The sequence below is a fragment of the Puma concolor genome, chromosome A3, assembly GCF_028749965.1.
Source record: "Puma concolor isolate L17-30 chromosome A3, mPumCon1.1.hap2, whole genome shotgun sequence".
Classification (NCBI taxonomy): Eukaryota; Metazoa; Chordata; class Mammalia; order Carnivora; family Felidae; genus Puma; species Puma concolor.
The window spans coordinates 71144451-71161885 of NC_141669.1; the positions used below are offsets into that span (position 1 = coordinate 71144451).

General features: G+C 33.6%; 1 protein-coding gene across 20 annotated transcripts in view; it reads left to right on the plus strand.

Moving 5' to 3' along the window:
• NRXN1 (neurexin 1) overlaps positions 1-17435 on the plus strand; it is a 1142850-nt gene that overhangs the window by 106024 nt on the left and 1019391 nt on the right. For 14 of the 20 annotated variants that reach the window (XM_086701118.1, XM_086701120.1, XM_086701129.1 and 11 more), the window contains exons 3-4: positions 1076-1093; positions 4345-4374. The exons of 5 other annotated variants lie outside the window; for them this stretch is intronic. In XM_086701118.1, the coding sequence (XP_086557244.1) occupies positions 1076-1093; positions 4345-4374 (48 nt within the window). The remainder of the gene's footprint in view (positions 1-1075; positions 1094-4344; positions 4375-17435) is intronic. One more of the 20 variants, XM_086701119.1, reaches the window with a different exon arrangement.

A 17435-nucleotide genomic window follows, 5' to 3' on the forward strand; every position in this document is an offset into this window, starting at 1 on the left:
TCTTCCATTTCTTACTGTATGCTGAGCCCTGTGTATCATTTTTGAGCCCTGTGTACTTGAATTTTTTAGTAGTTACTGGAAATAGTTCAAATCCCATACACTTGCATCGATTATGTGTAGGAAATACATGCAAAATCTGCTTGTGTACACATATATGTGTATGTGTATCTATCTGTATATACATATATATATATATACACACATATGGAAATACATGTAAATATACGAGGATATGTAAATATGTCAATTATATGGAAATATAAAAGAAAGTTTAGCAAATATTGTCATTATAATAACAATTTTCATACTTATACCCTAAACAGAAGTACAAACTGAATAAACCATGATGAATTTTCCCTAGTGGACAGCCCCCAAATGGATAAAACAACATCACTTCTCTTGCAGTGATTACTTCTTCTAGTTAATGGATTTAAAAGATAACTTTTTAACAAATTCAGTAATCTACCATTATTTGTAACGAACTATTAGCACACTGTAAATAAACCAAATTATAAATTTTAGTTACATAGGTTTATTTGTGTTTATGGAAAAAAAAAGTATTAGATATACTTAAAGGCAATGATGGTACATGGATGTAGAACTGGGGTGTCTTTAAGTGAAATTTCATGGCTCTTGGCAGTGGGCTTTATTTTATCCAAGTCCAGATCAGATTTAGGAATATAATCTTTTGGAATTGTAAAAAAATAACCATAACAATAACAATAACAATAATAATAATAATAATAATAAGGCTTTAAAAATAATTGCCTAGAACAACCACATCAGTGACATGTAAGAATGTTTGCTTAGCACAGGACAGTGAAAGACTTTTTAAAATTCCTTGCTCAGGACATGACAGTTTACCGAAATTTTGTCTCACATTCTTAAAATGCTGCCAATAGGAGGGAACCTGCTTCCCATGATTTTGTTTTCCCCTTTGAACGGTAGCGATGGAGCACTTGCATGATGTGTTTGATGCCTTGCATGAGGAAGACATGCAAAGGCAAAGGTCCAGTCTGCATGCTGCTTAATGAATGTTTTTCCTTTTCTCTCCCTCCTTGTCATGTGCTTTCAGAAGACAACAATGTGGAAGGTGGGTGCTTTCTACTTTATTTTCCAACTCTCATTTGCCTTTTATTTCATAGTATTAATAGAGTACATCTCGAATTTAGACGGTAAGTTGAACTTATTTCTGAGCATTTGTTGATTTCTGGATTGTGTATCACTTTTCATATAGAACACATACCCTCAGCCCCGTCAGTCCCTAAGTATATGAAACTCCTTCAGCCTTAACTCCATCCCTTGATGGATTCCAGCATGCCATATAAACCTTAGAATGCTTATTGCAGTGTTCTGTATGGAAAAAATGATACAATCCTGCTTCTTTTGTTTTAAATGAGAAAGTATTTCTTTGCAGTTTCAGAGTTCAGTGCATGATCTGGTCTCCATTTTTTTTTTCTTGATCAAAATGATTTATTTTCTTTTGGAAATGTTTAGCATTTCATCACCCCAAGCTCATTGGTTTAATTTCAAATGATTTGATTTATATAAAAACAGAGAATAAAGCATTGACTCTAAGTAAGAGGCATAAACTTAGATTAAAAAAATAAACCACTGGCCATTGGAAATGAAAGTATACAACACTCGAACGAGATTACTGGTAAGTATGTTTGTGATATTCTGTGTTTGTTAAATAAAAGTACCATAGTCATTAAAGATTTTTTTTTTGAAATTATCTCTATCAAGGAACTTTGAGAAAGTTATACTTTTTTCCTATCGAATCCAACAAACTAAAACATATTTCAACATTCTGTTCTTTAAAGAACTTAAATGTATGTCAGTGTACTGCCTAAGAAATCTCTCAAGGATAAGAGTGCTAACTAGGTAATTGTGTAAGGGATGGTGATGTTCTGTCAACTTACATAATCACAGCATAACAGTTCTTGCAGACACATTGAACTAGCGTATATATTTCAGAAGTGTTTAACGTATTTCATTTTGCTGCGATATTCTGAAATAGAGCCATTCTGTAAGAATAATGAACATTTTTACAGAATGACAGATTTCTTAGAAAAAGACTTCCCATCTGAGGTTACAGATAAATAGCTGTTAAAGTCACCAAGATTTGATGTCTCAACGATTCATGGTGATGCTAAGTTGGTCAGGAGCAGGTTTCAGCATATTATTTGTGAAACTTTTCTGAACAATATAATTGTTTAGTTGCTGAACATTTCTATTCCATTATTTGAATAAAATAGAGAAACACTTCAAAAGTAATCATCAGTGAGTGTTTTTCCAAGTGTTGGCTCTCTGTATGGCTTCTGTTTTTCTATACTATAATTTTAAAAGCATGTGAATATGCCTTGATAAGGAGGATATTACCCTGAAGGTCTGACATCTTTCAAAATCAGTGTCATTTATATGATGCATGTTAATTGAGATTGATTTTTTAAGTATCTTTTCAACTTTTTTTGCATTTCCTTAACATTCTATAAAATAGTCCATGTTTCTGTTCCTTCTTTTTAAATCCACTTGCATTCCAGGGGCTTTAAAATCAGCCTAATAAGCTTGAATGCCTCTTTCCTCACACATGCATCCCATGAAAAATTTTGACAAGATTTGCAGAGTATAGCCTATAAACTATTCAATCATAATTGTAACATTCCTATTTATAACATGACTTTGGCACTCTAGTGGGGATCCCTTAGAGGTAAGAAAGTCTAGCATGAGGAATGTGGATGTTTTTGAGGCTTACTAACTTCCATCCTTACTGAGGAGATATTAAAAACCACCATTAGAAGCATCTTATATATTTTCTAAAGTTAGATCTTATAGAGAGATAAATCCCTGATTTCCTCTACAAAAAATTATTAACTCTTTTTAGAAAATACATGTACTAGTTTTAAAAGTGAAATTACATGAAAAATTATATAACCTACACATCATCACCAACAGATCATAAACTTTTTAATCTCCCTGTGTGATGTTTTTGTTAAAATCACTTTGAAAATACAAAAAGAGGCTATACTACAGAAGCATTAAACTTCTATGTTAAATTGTCTTTATATTTTGACTATATGTTGATTTGTAAATGTACTGCCCCACAGGAATGTTTAAATACTCCTAAAATTTTAAGGAAATAATGCACATTATTTCAGTATTGGTGCAAGTAATGTATAATGTAGCTCAATAAAGTCTCAAATATATTTTAAATAATACTAGGAAATATAAATTTTATTGAAATTGCTGTATGTACTACTATATTGCTGTAACATTTTCCCATGTTCTTGAAATAGACATGGATTGAGGAGAAGCTTTGTTGCTGAATATGGAATGAAGAACTAGGAATTAATGCTTCTCAGTAAAAAATACCTTCTTGGATAGTGAAAGAGTTTTTGTTGTTGTTGTTTTTTGTTTGTTTGTTTGTTTTAAGAACATTAGCAGTATTTAGTAGAGGAGTGAACTTCAATCTGAAGTCAGTTGTCAAGTAACAGATAATAAGTATTTAAATAAAGGGAATTCAGTATTATTTTAGAAAACTTCCCTGATGAAATTAGTATTTATATAAAAACATAAAACTTAATATGTATTATATATGTATATGTGTATATATATATATATATATATATATATATATATATATATATATCAACTTATGGTTCACTATTTAGGTAATGTTTAGGTGAAAGACTAAATAATTTTGTCCTCCATGGGAAATTTCTTGAGCCTATTTAAAGCTGATCCGTTGTTTCCTAAAAACATTCTGTAGTAAATTCTGACTTTACAGCTGCATGTTTAATAATCTATTTTTGTATTTGAACAAGCTTAGTCAATTGCTACATGTGTCAGACAAGGAGACATTTCTGCATTATCATTTCAGTGTGACTAAGGACTTTTTTAATTTAATTATAAAACTTCTCATTTTTTGATGAGGGGAAAAAGATCAGACCCAGCCCATGTTTCAGATATTCCTTTGGGTTTTAAAAAAATATAATTTTATAACAAGCCCTGTGGTGGCAGTATCATCAAAGGGCATGAAGGACAGATGCAATATTTAAGGGATGATTGGTTGGATTTTAAGTCATGCTCTTCATTGTGCCAACTGATACATTGAAGAAATACACAGGGCAGCATATGCCAGTGTTTAAATTACAGTACTATTAACTCTTTGCCCCAAAGCATTCCAACCAGAGGTTGAAAGAATGCTTTTTGATTTGCCTCTGTGATACAGACATGTCTCATAGGAAACAAGATGTCTGTCACTGAACATTTTTGTCACCGTGACAACCCCGACTTCCCATGCTCCCTTGTTTATTGCTGACTGTGCTCTTGTTTCCCTTCAAGGTCTGGCGCACCTGATGATGGGCGACCAAGGTATGGGCTCTGTTCCTTTTCCACTCTGCTTTCAGTGTTTTCTTGTTCTGTAGCTGCTTTAAACCATCACTGCAAAGGATGGGCAAATGCTTGCAAATTATCTGGCTGCAAATTAAATACATAACTTTTGTTCACATTTTTTCATGTTTTTTCCCCTTTATTTGTTAGTTTGATTTTGGTTTGCTCCTTTGACTTCTGTTTTCCTTCATTCTTTGCACTATAATATCTGCAAATAAATGAGACATAAGAATTTGTGCTTGAGACTTTGCATACATTTGTAAGCATATGCAGTTAAGGGTAGCTATAGTTAAGAAAAACCGAGAACCATCAGAAGTTAATATCTGAAATAGTATATTCAATTTAATCTACTGTACCAGAAAGAGTCCATTTTTCACCCATGCATGGCAGTTTGGGAGCATCCAGACATCTTTGGCTTCTGGCTTTTAGAATGCTGAGTATAGTGTTTCACAGAATCAATACTTTTTCTACCTATAGTATAGTCATTGTGTATCTTCTTTTTTGTGTAATCTTTTAAAAGTGAGCATGGACTTTTCAGTTTCCTTGCATGTATTTCCTTTTAAAAAGGGCAGATTTATTAACAAATATTGATTATACCTCCATGTATTTTCAGACCCTTTTTTATGCTTTCTTGTCTTGTTTAATTTTCAAAGAGTACTACATTTACATATATTCATAATTCTTACTGTTGTTTCTCTCTCTATTCTCTTTGTATGGAAACCCTTTCTTCTTGGAACCATTTCATCAAATCCATAGGTAAAAGTAAAGGTATTACATTATTTTATTTCTTCTTAATATCATCTATATGAATTATAGTGTGTGTAAGTTATGCAAATGTATTTAGATCTTTTTGTATTAGTGGGCACTGGGAGGTAGGTATGAGTGTTAATATTTTGTGAATTTAAGGTAAGAAAACTCCATCAAAATGTTGCCCTTTTTTTTTTTTTTGCTCTTTAGAGTGTTTTATAATGTCAGCTGCCTATATAATTAGTATATTTAGAAATTAACTTCAGATTTCAGTGTAATTTTTTGCAGTATCAGTTAATGGTAGTTAAATGGTGAGTGTAGTTACCATAAATATGTCATCTTCAAACATTGAGCTCAGGAGCACACCTGCCCCAGCCATTTTGCATTGGGATGTAAGTGTAAGCATGTGCAGCACTGAAGTGTAGTGCTGTGCGATCATCACCTCTTTGCCTGCTAGATGTCATATATACACATTAATTCCATAAGAACCTGGAAAGGTAGTACCGTGAAAAAGCCAAGGAAACAAGACAAGCCTGTTCTTTCTTTTGCACATACTAACTTTGTTTTAAGAACGTTACCATGCAGGTATACATTTCTGCATCACTTGGTAAGTCAGGCATGTGTGCTCCTTGACAGCACTGATGCCAGATTGAAAAGCATGCTTACTTTGCCATTTGGAACCATCGACCGTGTGTTTAGTGTTGCCATTAAATATAAGTAGGTGATCTGTAGCTGTGGTAAATATGTATCATAGCCTTTAAGCTAATCATTTGAACTGTGTGTTAGTGAATGTGCCCTTGGTCTGTAGTTTTTTTGTTTTTTGTCGGTTTTGTTTTTTGTTATTTTAAATGCAGGGATTTGTCTTATCCTTAAATTCTCTGAGTTTTCTTGTGCTCTGAATGTTAATCTGGTGAATTGGGACGGAAGCTCGCAGTTCTTCACCCTTACATTGTGTCATCTAGCAGGGAAACTTTTCTGCTTGAAAAGCACCTGAACATGAGCCAGGCAATAAGTAAGAAATAATAGCAAAGTTTTAAATGTATAAATTAAAGCTTTCAAAACAAATGTTGCTTGGGTATTTTGAGCCAGTAAAGAGATCATATGCTATTGTAGTTTGTGTTTTGGTCAACCATTTCCAATAATATAATTTAATCTTATTTTAAGACTTCCAGCAACTATACAAATGACAGTATGTATCAATTGTTTTAGAAATGTTATGTACCATTTGGGACACTTTCTAAAGTTTTTTGGTCAAATTCCCATCTACTTCCTTTTCTTAGTGGGCATTCCACACCATGTTCCTTATTAGAGTACTCAGGATGGCGTAGAGGGAACTGTATTTATACTTTATTTTACTGACTGAGTGCAGTATATGCATATGTGTTTGTATCTATGAATGTATATACACATGTAATAAATATTCTAAATATACATATATATAAACATGATGGTGTAAAAAATTAACTCAAAAATAATTTTATAATTCTATAACCATTTAACTCTACCTATAGAATAATTCATATTTATATTCAGCTGATATTTGTTTTGATGTCATCAATGTTAAGTGTCACTTCATTTAGTTTTAGTATGTCAGTCTTAAGTGTTTTCTGTTGACATATATGGGTCAAATATATTTCTACTTCACTATTTTTCATCAAGTAGTATTCCTTAATCAGCACAAAACTACAGAGCACAGGAATTTGGTTTTTCATTTACATTTTTCTTCTGTTAATGGGACCAGGATGCTTTTTGATGTTAAATAGGGAAAGAAGATTTTCAGATGGATTTGAGTATTTTGCAAATCAGAGTGGTAACATTTACATGTTGGTTAATTAGATATATATAAATGAGAAACATGATTTGTAAGTCCTTTAATTGCAAATCAAGTCAACAAATCTGCCTTCTGAGCAAAAATACAATCTTGACTATGACGTGACATCCACATTCAAAGTGTGTCAATGTAGTAGGGAAATGAAGACATGTGGACAAGTTAGTATAAATGACAGAATGCAAGTACCATGAGAGTGGAAAAAAATGTGGGCATTCAGAAAACATAAAGATAGCATGAATCAGGGGCTCTCTGACGTAGCTCTCCTTGTCCTGTGCCACATGTTGAAGGAGTCAAAAAATTTTAGAAGTTTTACATTGTAGGTTCCTATGTCAAGTTAAATCCTAGTTGTGCATGAAATAGTTGTTGAACCTTTCTAGTCTGACATAACTGACTTGCATTGTAAATTAACACTTCCTAAATCTTTCCATACAACATAATTCTGAAGAATTTTTTGACACTGCTTTCCTCTTTACCAGTAGTGAATTTAAGGGACTCTGGAATGAAACATCTGTGCATCAAAGTCTTTCCTTTTTTTGAATCCAGAGGCAAAATTGGATTCAGGAACGTTATTATTATCATTTTTTTTTTCTATTTGAGTTCTTAAATATTTTCTAAAATTTTAAATCCCCAATGATAGATGAAGGTCATTCCTTAAAAGAAAAAAGTAACTTATCTAAAGAGAACATTCTTCATCCTCCTCAGTCTTCTTCCTGGAGGTAAGCACTGATATCATTTTGTGATGTGTCCTTACATAGGTGGTGTGGATCTTTTCATACTCCTTAATTATTGATTTTTCAGAGTTTGGAAACTGCAAAATACCTTATAATTTGTACATGACAAGAACAACTAAGTCATGTTAAGGAGACATGCTAAAGATCATTGCTGTATGCTGGTAGAATCATAATGGGAAGCATTTTCACTCTTCCCATATGCCATCTTGCCTCATAACTTCATTTGGTCATTCTGCTTCACACTTTAGAGTTAATTATTTGGATTTGTTTTCATGTTTTCTGAAGAAGGACATGTCACCTTTACCTGGATAGTTAGGAGTAAACTTTTTTTTCAATGAATCATAGCTTTCTTTGGGATACCTAGGGATAGGTATTATCCAGAACCAACCTTACTTCTGCTGTTCATTGCTAGATAGATTCAAGTGGTTTTTGTGAAATTGTGTTTGCTTTCTTTTTTAGGCTTGAAATTTGTCATTGGTATCATTAGGACCATTGACAATACTAACTTTATTCTCCATTGTATTTAGAATTCAGGTTTGTCTATTTACCTGGGAATTTAGTTATTTTTTTTGTTTTTGTTTTCCCATGGTTAACTGGTCACTTCATTTCAATAATTACTTTATTTACTTATATTTTACTCTAACAGTTGTCTGAGAGAAATGAATGACCATTTAAATCAGAAAATGCCAAAAATGTAAGTTACACTGCAAATCCAGCCATTGTGACTGGTTAATAGCTCATAAGCATAAGTTAAAAATTCATTTTGGTACTTTGGATGCTTGTATTTTCCTTTATAACAATGATTTTAGTGGTAATATTTATATGGGTGATTATATATTTATATTTAATGTCAACTTTTCCTAGTAGCATGTAAGCTCCGTGAGGGCAGAGACTTGTCTTTCTTTTTAAACATTGTATTTACAGAATACTTTCCTTGTTGTATCTTGAATTTACCATTTTTATGACTTAAGTGTGTGTATGTGAGGTGGGGGACTGGTGGGCACACATTGGAAGACGTAGGTGTGGAGGAGGACATGGAGGGTTTGTAGTGGACAAAGTAGAGGGTGGAAAAGGAAGAGGAAATGTATGAAAATAACTAAAAAAATTGTAGCAACAAATTACATGGAATGTTCTCTGTCTCTCAACTTTCTTTTGTTTCCTGTCATTCATATCCTTTTCTGTCTAGTAAGGCATCATTCCAATATCACTTTAATATGCCTTGACATATGCACTGCAATGGGTCTGTAAGAAAATGAAGTCCATGTATCTTTGTATTTAAGGGTTTTCAAGACTTTTAATGTAATTTGTGGTCACAGTGGTAAATGATCAGATTTTATTTTGTAGCTTTCACTATTCATACAATGACAGGCACAGAAATGTTCCTGAAATTTAAATCTGATGTTATGCTATCTGATGTGGTTCCCATGAGGTTTTTTGTTTGGTTTTTTGCTGTTGCTGTTGTTGTTTTCTATCTCACTGTATCAACTGTGATGTACCATAAGACCTGTTTAGATTGGGTTTGGATTGTAAGCTTTGAAAAGAACCAAAGTTTATGTCTTATCTTGTGATATGAGCATATTTGCTGTTCCTGCATTCATAAACTCTACAGCATATTTGCAAAGTGAATGTCCATTTGACCATTTCAAATGAACATATATTGTTTGATTATCCAGGTTTCTCATGTTGCCAGAAGGCCAAGGTATTATAAATACAACTGTCAGGTATATAATTATTGTAAAAATGCCTAAACTCGATTGTATTAGTGAAAGTGAAGATCTTAAAATAATTTATTAAAAAAATTAAAACAGATTTTTCTCAAAATGACTTATATCAGTAACTAGATATGCTTGATTCCACTACAATTAACAGTAACAAAGATTATATATTTAAAATTTTATCTGCGATGTCACACCACAACTAGCATTATATTTACTCTTAAAATATATTTGATGTTATTAATATTTAGAAGAAAAATCATTTCATATTTTTTATTCATTTCTCTGTTTCTATGATTTTTGTAACCATCTTTCAACCCTTGCATTGCTGTATAACCAATTTGTATATGAAGTACCCAGCTTCAAATAACTAACATCACGATGCATATTTGTTTTATAACTTTTAATATATTTCACTGTGGTTTTTGATGTGGGACTAATTTGATTTTGAAAATATCATATTGCTCTTCTTCTGTATGCTTTTATATCATATTTCCTCATTTAGCTTTATAATATTAAGTATTCATTATTCAGAAGCATTTGTGAATGTTGACAGAATTTTACCACATTGAAATGACTATGTTTGGTGAGTATGCAAACTAAGCAATAACTTATCTTGAATTATTTGTTATTACTTTTACTGTTGCAGTACCAGGGGATGCTCCTCATTCACAGTTATAGAACATGGAAAGACTAGAATTTCATTTTATAAATCAGACATTAATATCTTCGTCATCTTTATAAATATCTTCATCAATACGACATACATAAAAGGCTATGTAACTATTTAGAACATGGTATTTTTCAGTTCTTCTTTGGCCTACATGCCTATCACTTCTGGGTATAATCAAGATAAATTACTTGAAAAGTAAATATTTATGTATTATCTCTTGCTGTGAATCAATTTTGTCATTATAGTTATTACTAATAAAGGTCCCAGCTCCTTCCAATCTCTGCAGTCTGGCTCTGTGGTGACATATTTCCCATGTCTTCATATATTCTGTAAACAGTGGCAACACTGAATAACTAATAAACTAAACAAGGATTTTATTTGACTTGTAGTAGATTAATTTATCCTCTGAGAAGAACACAGAAAGGACTCTCCACAGTCTAATATTTTTAAGAATGAGGTAGTGTAAATATAAATTTAGATGTGCTTTACTGAAATAGATCAAAAAATAGCAAAAAAGTTTAAATCATGGCATACTGGACTTTAAAATGATGCTTCCTTTTCCAAAATAATGATTTTTATCTGTCCATTTTAAAATGTATTTTTCATTGATCTATATTTTGTTTAAAGACCAACATCAGGAGTGCCTGGGTGGCTCAGTCATTTGAGCGTCCATCTTCAGCTCAGGTCATGATCTCATGGTTCTTAAGTTCGAGCCCCACATCGGGCTCTGTGATGGCTGCTTGGAGCTTGGAGCCTGCTTTGGATTCTGTGTGTCTCTTTCTGCCTCTGCCCCACCCCCACTCACTCTCTCTGTCTCTCAAAACTGAATAAACATTAGAAAAAATTTTTAAAAAACATCAATACATTTAAGCTGGTAAGAGGGAATATCCTTTTCTTAATTATGTTGGCCAGTGGTTTTAAAGAAAATTGTAATTTCGCAGAACGCTTAGCTCATTTACTAAAGAAATCTGAATCTTTAAATAGAATCCTAGAATTTTGGAGCAGGGAAGGACATTACAGATCATCTAAAAAAAAATGACACTCTTTTAAGGAATGCTAGGAGGTATTGCTTATTATGATAGACAACACACTGTACAGACTTTGAACTAAAATAACTGGTATAAGATGAGCACTGGGTGTTGTATGGACACCAATTTGACAATCAATTATATTTAATATAAAAAATAAAATAAAATAATTGGTATAAAATAACCAACCTTAAGGAAACTTTAAAAACTTTCCTTATACAGGAATAATCATGAAACAATGTTTCATATTCTTATTCTTACAAAATAAATTTAGAGGTAGTGTGAAGGAAACCAATCATACAGTATTATTTAGGATGCTATTGATTCTCATTTCAAGTGGTGTAAAATTTTACATTATAACAAGAGAGCAGTACAGTGTGTTGTAAGACTTCATGAAGTCATAAGACCAGGGTTGGGATCCTGTATTTGTCCTTGTGCCAGTTATATAGCCTTACATGTGTAAATCTTAAATGAAAATACTCCATTCTCAAGAATATGTTACATGACAAATTACGAAAGTCTTAGAAGATGGTTTTTATCAGTGGTGGCAATAAAATACAAGAAGATACTATATACGTTTAGATTAAATGAATTTTAAAGCGATCTGTAATTGCCAAAAGTTTAAAAACAGTATTAGTGTCTTAATATCTTTTGTCCATGATATAACTACCTATAATTTATGATTCTGTGATTGTTTTAAGTTATAACTAATTGGACATCATTGTCCTGATGGCCCATACTACAGAGAATATTTGTACAGTAAAGCATTAAAGGTTGACTTTACTTAATCAAAATTATTTAGATATTTCTGTAACTCTTCACATTTTCATCTTTCTCTTTAATAGAATGATGAAGCTCAAATTGACTTGCCTCTCCTTTGAACAAACCTAGGAGTTCATTGGCAAAGTGCTGGTTTATTTTATTTTATTTTATTTTATTTTATTTAAAAGGTTTATTTATTTTTGAGGCGGGGCAGGGGTAATGAGGAGGGGGACAGAGAATCTATAGCACACTCTGTGGTGACAGTAGAGAGCCCAATGCAGGGCTCAAACCCACTAACTGTGAGATCATGACCTGAACCAAAACCAAGAGTTGGATGCTTAACCAACTGAGCCACCCAGGAGCCCCAACAAAGTGCTGTTTTTTAGATGCAAATTTACAGTCTGAAGGGAACAGAGAAGTAAACATTTTCTTGTGCACTGGAAGTACCTGAGAAAAAACTTTTTTTGTGTATCATTGTTTTGCCTTAGTAACAACTCCAAAAAGTGATACGTGAATTGAGCTTACACTAACCACTTAGTCAACTGAAAACCAGATTTTCAAGGAATAACTAATTAGGGACTTCTCTTCTACCAGATTTTCAAGGAATAACTAATTAGGCACTTCTCTTCCTACATAGTATATTTGCTAGAAAATAACATATAATTACCTTGAAATACTTAAATACTTGGGTAGCATCCTCACATCCTTCAAGATTTTGTTCAAATGGCACCTTCTCAAGAGACTCACTCTGATTCAGTACTGTAATTGCCCTTCTCCTGAACCATCATACCCCAATCTGGTTTCTCCTCCATAAAAATTATTACCTTCTAGCATACTTTATTTTTTTTCATTTATTTTGTTTACTGTTTACTGTCTATTTTTCTCCCTCCAGAATACAAGAGGGCAGAGATTTCTAACCTGCCTTGGTGTATCTCAAGGGCCCCTAGAACAGGGGCTGTCACAAGTAGGTACTCAATAATACTTGTTTAATGACTCAACTGGTGGCCTAAACAAGTTTGTAAAATTTTCATTTAGATTGTACCACAGATATTATTATTTTTATAATACACCCATTTTAACATTTATTTTTCCTTCATGCAGGGCAAACCAATTCAATAAAGCAGATTTTTTTCCCCCTTGAACTGGAAGTCTGGACTCAGCTTGACCCTTTTGATCTTCCTTGTTTCCTGCCCAATTTAGGTGATCTCAGAGGATTTGCAAAGGATTTGGAAACCACTCCAACAACCACTGATGATCTGGACTTTCCTTTAAAATTCCTGTAACAACCAGTCTTAAAGTAATGTTTCTTTAAGAAAAGGGTAGTAATTCATCTTTGTATATCTTTGTGTATATATAGGTAACAGGAAGAGGCTCCTGGAAATTTGGTTTCTAAATAGCATTATTCATTGTGACTGTCAGGAAGTGCTTTTTGGCAGTTTGTGAGAGGAAAAGTTCCAAAGAATGAGGTAGATCCACTTGTTCAGATAGCTTAACTTATGCTTCTAACATTAAAAGAAATATTCGTTCTTCTCAGGTCCTCAAATAGCTCTGTATACCCAAAAGACCTGTGACTTCCCCCAGCCGAGGAATAAGTGAGCATATGTTCAACTAGATGATTTATTAAGTAGTTCAGGTCTTCAGCCAGTTGTCCTAAGCCAAGGAATTGGCACTGAAGAATTACAGTGGTTGGAAATCACTGAATTAAAAAGCAAAAACAAAACTGCAGTGCCTAAGGTCATATTTCCCTTAAAATTAGTGTCTTATTGCTTGTCCTTTTGGTAGAGAGAGAGAGAGAGAGGGAGAGAGAGAGAACGGTTTCATTCAATTTCAGTCATGTATTACTAAAAGCACCAATGAGATTCTTCTTTATGTGGGACTCTTATACATGGTATAAAGCTATAACTTTTCAGAATGGATCTTTTCCACGTTTGTGACAGTAAGGAATATAAACAAGGCAATAATAGTTGCCATTTTTCAAGACATCTCTTTACACATTCAAATTGTATCTTATACAAAATGTGTATTCTACTAAGTGCAGTTTTCCCTTTTCTGCTTGACTTTTTTGCCTATGAATTGCTGTGTGCCTATGACCACAGGATAGCTCACTCAGAATAGTAGCAGCTGAAGTAATCTCCAGTAATTGTTAGTCTTTACTTTCCACCAAGTAATGTGCAGGGATGCTGCCAGAGTTGTGAACCGAGAGCAGGGTTCCCTTTCATCTTAAATAACTTTTTTTATTACATAGCTCAGATATAGACCAGAAAATTTGACTACTAAGACAAATGGTAATTGAGGAAATTAAAACAACTCATATGTTATATGAAGTTTCTAAGCAGTATTTTATTTTTTGGCCTGAATTACCTGGTCAACTGACCCAGTTCTCCATTTCATTTTCTAGATTTGGCAGTCTAAAGTCAGTAGACATTTGGAGAAAATTAAATTACTCCATTCAAGGAGACAATCAAATTTAGATTGGACTACACTACTGCCAGAGGGATGAAAATCCCTAAATTGGTCAGTTGTGATTTTCGTTCACAGGGAAATCCTCATTCACAAGCTAACCATAGAATTGTTGCAGATAGCTAGTGGCAACATTTGCCAGAAGTCTTCTGTTAAACTTAGGGAAAAGCTATTTTTGATGCTATGTCAACCTAAAAGAATTATGTGATGGCTTGTTATGACTGTCTTTGTAGTGATTATTTGTTGAGATAAAAGAATGCAGTTATCTGACTGACAGTCAGCAGGGCATCCAGTTTGAATTGCTTCCCTAGGAGAGCAGTTGGATTTGCACTGACCTGTATGTACTTGCTGTGACCAGTGGTATTCTTTGTGAGAGGACTGAATGAAGTTAGGAGTCATTCATTGTGTTGGGAAGGGAGAGAAGCTGACTGATCCAAAAGAAAGCCAGAATTTGAACTGATGCATGTGAGGACAATTTGATTTGGCACTTGCCCTCTTATTGTTTATAAAGAGTAATGTCGTGACCTATTAGGGTAAGTCACTGTTGCTTTTTTCTTCAACTACTTCAAATATGTCATTCCCAATTAAAAAAAAAATGTCCTATATAAAGGAGCACTGCGGTTTCAGCAAGGCTGGTAATGTAACTTACCTCCTTGTTAGAACATCTGAACAGTCTCTCAAACACCATTACAAACCTTGACCTCATTACCATTGTTCTGATGCCACAGTTTGCAAATTGACTTCCCTCCCCTCCTCTACCCACCACTCAACGGGGGGCACATTTTAAGCATTTTTAAAGTTTATTTATTTATTTAGAGACAGTATGAGTGGGGGAGGGGTAGAGAGAGAAGGAAAGATACAGAATCCCAAGCAGGCTTCATGCTGTCAGCACAGAGCCTAGTGTGGGGCTCAGAATCACGAACCGGGAGATTATGACCTGAACCAAAGTAGGATGCTTTAACTGACTGAGCCACCCAGATGCCCTGGGCACATTTTAAAAATACAGATCTTCAAGGAACTTAACAGGGAATTGTAATCAATAGGTCTAGGATATATTAGAATTCCGTACTTTGAAAAGAGTCCTCAATGTCCCCAGAAGCTTCTACAGGTCAGCCATTTTGTGGAAGTATTAACAACTCAGTTAATTGGCTTTTGGGACATAAGAGTTGACAATTTGAACTTCATGGTGATGACGGTAATTTATTTTTTTCTTGCAAGAGGCAACTTTTTAATTCAATCCATATCACTTCTGCATTGACTTGTCTTGCTAATAAAAAAAAATCTTGCTTTAAGAGAACTTGGTCCATTATGAACAGATGAGGAAGTAATAGATAGTTTTTCAGTTAGGCCTTCCCTTTATCCTTGAAACTAAACATTTGGTTTTCACACTAGTAAAGGTGTCACTGGGTTCTCTCAAACCTCATGGGAAAGGTCATTAAAACTTTTGTTGTGTAGAATTCAGATAGGTGCTTAAAAAAATCAAATTGGATATGTGGCAACATTTAAATTTTGTATGTGGTGCCCACCCATGGGTAATTTGTAATATATTCTAGGATCTTTGTCCATATTAGGCCATGGTAAAGAGATCCAGACAAAGGGAAAACCAAACAGCAGATGCTGTGCTCACATCAGAAAGATGCCACAAATATATCTCTATACAATGAAAGGTTGATTTTGATACTTAAAAAAAATTGGGAATTATGGTGAAAGAGTCATTAAATAAAATAAGAATAAGCCATTTCTACAAAGGTCAAGCTTTAAGGGGTGGAAATTTGGTCCCTGGAGTCTATTAAAAAATAAAAATTGTTCTTATGAGATGTCTTAGAAATGACTGACACAGACATAAGACTTAGATGGATGTATATTATCAGTTATTAAATATCTACAAAAGGAAGTGATAAAAAGAATGTTGTGAGTACCAAGAAAATCAGGGAGAGGAGTGCTGAAGGTAAGAAGCTCCAGGGGTGGCCCATGGGAGGGTTATCATGTGGTTGCAGTGACAGCACAATATTATTTCCCCAGATGGCAAAAATGTGGAAGAGTAATGGTAGCAGCCTGATAGGGCAACTTCAGGAACTAGAAAGCTATATAAATGAATGGGTACATATATCATGTGATTTCAGGAGATACCAAAAATAACCCCTTGGCAAAGATATAAATCTCTCAGTAGCCCTACCCTCTTACTAACTGACTGCCTGATATACAGTATTTGAAAGTGCCATATATTTTCAATTAACGTATCTGTTCTTAAAAAGAGATCTGCTGAAATGGGGCACCAGACAACTAGATAGATACTTCTTGGTGAGTGAAACCTCACTTGGGATCATCCAGCTGTTAAGTGAGCCTTAGTGAAATCTAGGCACATTGGCATGACTGATACAGTCAAGGAGGAAGCAGAATCCGCTGAAGGAAAGAGCCTTATTTATTATTATTATTATTATTATTATTATTATTATTATTATTATTTTTGGCCAAGGACTAGCTACATTAGCAGTGAACATTCAATCATTGTATATACTGATGGCTAAGCAAAGTGGATTATTCGGTCCTTAGGGACCAATGTTACACCTAATATTTACCTTTTATTGTAAAATAGGCATAGTGGAGTATTCTGTCTGTAGGACCATTGTTACACTTAATGTTTACCTTTATTATAAAATTCTCTTGCTGGATTTCATTCATTAATTTAGTCATTGTTAGTCATTGGCATTAGGATGTGAGATCATTGATGGCAGTGGTTTTGCTATTTTTAGTTTTTCATTGAGGACAGAGCTTGGTAGGTGATAGATACTCAGTAAAACTTGATACAAAGAAGATGGTCAAAGATCATGGAGATTGGAGTTGAGTATATCTGCATTTAGACCTTAAACTTATTATATATTAGCTGTGTGTCTTTGGGAAAGTTATTTGACTAACGTGAACCTCATTTTCCTCATCTGTAAAATGAAGATAATAAAACCCATCTCTTTTTGTTAAAAGGATTACATGTATGATTATCAGTAAAGTATTTCTAGAGCACAGTGAACACTCACTTATAGTACATGTGGTAGAATATTGGAGGTCTCTTTCAGATGAATGATTCAAATACAATTAAGT